Raw genomic sequence first — 5,521 nt, 5'->3', positions numbered from 1 at the left:
CGTTAGATGCAAATTAATGTAAAGCCCAGCAGCTTGCACAGAAGGGCTTGTCTTTTGACTTCGCCAAAAGCCAATGGCATGTATGTAGCTGGCTCAGATTGATTTCATGATGTTATTTTCTCATGATGTAATATTAAAAAGACTAACATCAATAATGAGGCTCTGAGAAGAAGGCATTGAAGGTTGATATTATGTCTGAATCATCGGTATAATTTGCTCATGTCGTATGCAATATGCATACTACAAACAACTATATCTGAAATCAGTTACGTTGATTATTGAATTGCAATTTCTTAATTGTCACACCAGTACTAGAGGAGTATTAATTGCAGATTAATTTGCAGGAACTGAAGTTTTAAGGGACCCTATAATTCTATAAGAGGCGCTGTATTTTTGTAAACTATTTGCTAGCTTAAAGCCTTGAAGGTGATCAATCCTCTAATACTCAATCTCTTTAGCTTGAAGGTGAATACCCAAATACTCTTAGACTCTTTAGTCAATTATGCAGTATCTTTAGTATTACATACAGGCTTATATATCCAAACTCCGACCACCGACTCCGGCATAGGATCGAGTGGGCAATGGCTTTGTTCTTCCGTGCAAGACACGGTAGACACCCATATTAGTATATTATTACATATTGATTAGTTGCTCATTTTTCAATCTGACCAACTTGCTAACAAAATTATGTTTAATACGTAAACACTATCTATAGGGTATGAGAGATCAAGATTGTGAATGCTAGTAAAGCTAATAAAGGGTCATGACCAAAACAGAGTATTGACCACTTAATATGTTTGGAAAATATACCTATTGTTATTTGAATGCTACCAAATACGGAGAAAAATAGGTCCTCGCTTGCACAGAGGGTTTAGCTTCAGGTACGCAATTTTGACTTGATTAATTGAGGTTTGTTTCAAATGTCCTATTCGTACTTAATTGAAAATGTACTTAGAAATCAAGAAGATATTTTAACAGATTGGTTATCCATGACTTTCAAGTCCTTGATATCAACCTAATAAGGCTGCGTTCTTTGTATATAAACCATGAGCTCACCAAAGCAATTAAACAAGACTAAATCCCTAATTTGAAGAAACTTCTTGTTTGATCATTAAAACTCATTTCTTCCTATGATGGCTATCATTGTGCCGTAATGAAGAGGGACTTTGTAGCGATATGACTCCAAATCATCGATGATATGATTATCGAAAAAGGAAAAGATCTAAGCATCCTAACTAACACGAATTACATCCACATCCAATTGAATTATAATTTATAGAATAAATTTCTTACACGTATTTCTCTTGCGATTTGAGTAAACAACCTTTCTGAAATCAAATTTGTGAAACAAAACAAAATTTAATTCAATTTAACAAGATATGTACACAAAACCTCTCAACCACCTACAACAGTAACTAATTTTAAACTTGACCTTTCTGTCGTAACGTATCAGTCGACCGTTCTTCCTCGACCACAATTACAACCCTTTCCGGTGACTTATTCGAGTCCGGCACAGCAACCGCTGATTGAGCTGCCAAGTCACTGTCGACTCCAGGTTGTTGTCTAACCGATCGAGACAGAAAAGGCGGCATCATCGAGAAACCCCACCGGTTCGACCGCGAACTTCCTTCAAACCGATCAATACCATTCTTCCCTCCACGAACACTTCCACTCCTATAACCTTGCCTCACACTCCCCGCCCGAGGGAACACGCTGGTACTCTTGGCGCGTGTTAGGGCCATGTTCATCAACCTAGCTCGGACCTCCTCAGGCAACCGCAGAGTAAACTTCTCGGTATTCTCACCGGGTTGGACCAACAAATTATGGCCGGTGGACTGCGATCGCGGGAAAAGCATTCCCGCAAATCGTCGTCCAGTGGACCCTGACCTCGGAGGCCCAAAGCCCGTGGACCTCGACCTCGGCCCAAACCCGGTCGACCTCGACCTTGGTGGAAGCCTTTGATTGGCCGGATCATTAACACTAATCAAATTAATCTTTGGAGTACCTTCCTCCTCCTTAATCTGATCCTCAACGACACGAACCGACACGTCTCGGGGCAACTTCGGTTCGGCAGCGACGTCTTCCGGTTCGAGTTGACCCGCTTCCTGCTCGATAAGCTCCATAAGAGCGCTGTACGGCTCCTCTCCGGGCTTGGGAACCAGATAGGCACGGCAGACCGGGCAGGTCGAGTGAGAAATGAGCCACGTGTCGATGCAGTCCGGGTGGAAGACATGGTCGCACTTGGGGATTAAACGCAGTGTTTCGTCGTCCTGGAAGTCGTTCAAGCACACCGCGCACTGGAGAGAGTCTTTCCCGAGGTGGAGCCCCTTCACGTCGGAGAACAGGAAGGCGGGAAAACTCTCGATGACGGCAGGGTCGAGACCGCGGTTCATCATGCGCTCACGCGCGAGGTCGGCGCGTCCGCCGAGACGTGTCTGAGCGCATTGGCGGGTGTAGACGGAGAGAAACCCCAAGATGAAAAACACGACCACAAGTACGATCATGACAGCCGCCATCTTGATATCGAACTTGGGCGAAGAAGAAGTCGGGGTTCCGGTCTGGGTTGTGTTCTGGGCGGTGATCTGGTGCGAGAGAAGGAGGAGGGAGATGACCATCCAGAGCACCCCATACTTGAAACCTAAGAAACTCATCAAGCCAGAGTTTCTGGGTTTTAGGTTGTATTTTTTGGGGTCTGGGTCTGTTTTGTTGTTGGTTAAGAGCTAAAAGCGAAATCGAAAAGAAACTAAAAGCCTAAAAGGGTAGCAGAAAGGGGCAGTCTTCAGTAGGTGGGATGAAGAAGAGGGGAGAACGAAAACTTTGAAGGAGATGTGGGCGTTGACCATGGCCAGAGGGTGAGGCCAAACTTGAATATTAAAGAATGAAAATGTGGAATCATTTGGATTTTATATAATGCTGAGTGAGAGTGATGTAGGAGTTTTCGGGTAGCAATAATTTGATGCGTTTCTGTCTATACTTATTTGGCGACAATCGGATCATATCAAGAATAATATTAGGGTTTTAGCTGGCGAGATATAAGTAGTAGCTATAGGGCTATAGGTTTATCCTACAGAATCTTCGAGAAGGTTTGCCTTCGTTTATTTTTGTTGTTGTCCTTAAACTATGGGTGAGTTTAGTGTTTGGTGTGTGTATAAAGAATGTACGAGGTCAGTTGGTAAGTTGGTAACACGAACTTCATTAGTATGTGAGAGGTCAAATGTGAAGTGAGAATGAACGGCACGACTCGCTATATATATGGTACATGCAAAGACCACGTTTGCTCGGTCTTCGATCATTTCTATCTTCTCTCTTCTAACTTTGATTGAGGAATGTTATTTCATGGTCGAGATATAGTTCATTTTATCACGAGACCTGATTATAGGTCGGAAGCCTGCAGACTTATAAGGTGAAAAACTTTGAGCCAATGGGATGAACTGTTTTCAAGTGAAAATTGGCTTGGATCCAAATGTTAATTAGGTTCATGTGGGCTGTCTTCCTCTAATCAAAATGTCTTAAACCAAAAAGAAAAGCAGAGGAGAGATATAGTTCATTTTGTAACTTAATAACTAAACAACTAGATAGCAGTTCAAAGAATAAAAAGTTTGCAATTATTACCCTAGTGCCTGCCCAAAAGACTACTTCACGAACACGTACCATATCACCGCCGCGGTTTGCAACTTCTCATTTGCGTAACCGTGATTGTTCACTTCCAATTTCTATAGAAAGAAAAATTACCTTCCATCACATATTGTTGCTAATAGCAAAAGCATAACCGTGATTGTTTTTTACGGTAATTGGTAAGTTGATGTAAAGACAAATGTGGTATCAACGCCTTTAAAAACAGTACTCGTTTGAATTATATTTTGTTGAAGATAATAGGAATGTCAAGTTGTACGTTCGTCGTGAACTACATAGAAGAAGAAGAAGAAGAAGAAAAAGATCGATAAGGCTCCACTACAAATTTGACTAGTTGAACTTGATCCTTAGTCCTAACTATTCCAATAACTTGCGCAAAGAAAACCCTCTCTTCAAGTTCCATGTTTTTCAGCTCCATTTCCGCCAACCTAAAGACATTTCTGGTCAAACTGAAGAAGCTTCTGGGTAGAATTCCGGCAATGTGAAATAGATTTCGCCAAACAAAGGAATAAGAAAAGGGATTAACACGTTGCCGATTATTTTTTTTTACCTTATTCAATATGCGCAGCCTCCAAGCTTGTTGACCATATTCTCCATTAGATAGAGAGATTCAAAAAGGTCAAATTTAAAACAAATGAAAGTGATTGGTCTAGTTGGAGAATAAACAATTCAATGTACTCGGACAGGGCCACATGTTCACACCAGCTAACCCAAAACAACAGGCCCAACGTAATAAGAGGTCCCTTGTGTATGTTAAATTGTCAAGACTCAAGAAGTTCCTCTCACCTATCACAACCGCAGAAGTCTCGTTTGTCCACTACACTCTTACATATACAGTAAAATTTAAACCATGATCGTTACGGTGATTATTAAACTAGCTAACTAACATATTACGGCTCACAATTTCAATTAAAGAGTTAATAGTATGAAAGTTTGATTCATGAGTAAAACATGTCACATAATACAACTACTTTATATTGAGATTGACGTAAGAAACATAGTTTGGTTTTACTACAAAGATTCGTTGGTCGAACGCCTTCAAAATTTTAGAGGTAAATATGCACGTGCAGGGTGAATATTTGACTAATAAAAGTTTATGAATTTGGAAGTCTTTTGGAGATAGCTACATGCAAGAATATATAATGGCAAATATAATTCAAATGAATCGATGATGATATTGTTTCTAGAGGCATTCTGCTGCTAACATCATCCCAAAGTGCGACGACCTGGATATTAACGAAGTCTATCCCTATCTCGCTCCATGATGTGCGATGGGTTAACACTAGGGGTGGCAATTTGGACCCTGACGATACCAACCAACCATGTACCAACCGTACCAAACAAATTGGTATGCCAAGTAGTTGGTAACCGAGTTTTCGGTACAGTACTACCGTACCAAGTTTTAGAAGTCGGTTGGTACATGGTACAGATTTTCCCAAAATACAGTATACCATGTACCAACCGAGTTATATTAAAAAAAAATAAAAAATAAGTAAACCTATTAATCTAAGCCGTTGATCTCTGTGGACTGTGGATCTATTCTCAGTAACTCACCTGAGTCACCTCTCACGCTCGCCTCTCTCGCCTCATCTCTTTGCTTCGCAACACCCCGCGGCTCCGCCACCTCGACTCACCTTCTAGCCACCTCGCCTCTCTTATCGTCAACTCAGCAGCACCTCGGCCACATCGACTCGGCAGCGCTAAGGGCAGCGCCTTGACTCTCCGACGAAGGGCAGCGCTGGGCAGCTCCTCGAATCTCCGACGAAGGGCAGCGCTGGGCAGCGCCTCGACTCTCCGACGAAGGGCAGCGTTGGGCAGTGCCTAGACTCTCCGACGAAGGCCAGCGCCTCAACTCGCCGTCGACTTCGCAGCACCAAGCCTCGAATCT

General features: G+C 42.2%; 1 protein-coding gene across 1 annotated transcript; it reads right to left on the bottom strand.

Moving 5' to 3' along the window:
* Positions 1-1,421: 1,421 nt before the first annotated feature.
* LOC101302171 (RING-H2 finger protein ATL11-like) lies at positions 1,422-2,516 on the bottom strand. Its single transcript, XM_004301297.1, has one exon. The coding sequence runs from the start codon at positions 2,514-2,516 to the stop codon at positions 1,422-1,424; it is 1,095 nt and encodes a 364-aa protein (XP_004301345.1).
* Positions 2,517-5,521: the final 3,005 nt, after the last annotated feature.

This window comes from Fragaria vesca, linkage group LG5, assembly GCF_000184155.1.
Source record: "Fragaria vesca subsp. vesca linkage group LG5, FraVesHawaii_1.0, whole genome shotgun sequence".
Classification (NCBI taxonomy): domain Eukaryota; kingdom Viridiplantae; phylum Streptophyta; class Magnoliopsida; order Rosales; family Rosaceae; genus Fragaria; species Fragaria vesca.
This window is presented reverse-complemented; position numbering and strand designations above follow the sequence as displayed.

Coding starts and splice junctions, on each gene's coding strand:
- LOC101302171 (XM_004301297.1), bottom strand. CDS start 2,516: ATGGCGGCTGTCATGATCGTACTTGTGGTCGTGTTTTTCATCTTGGGG.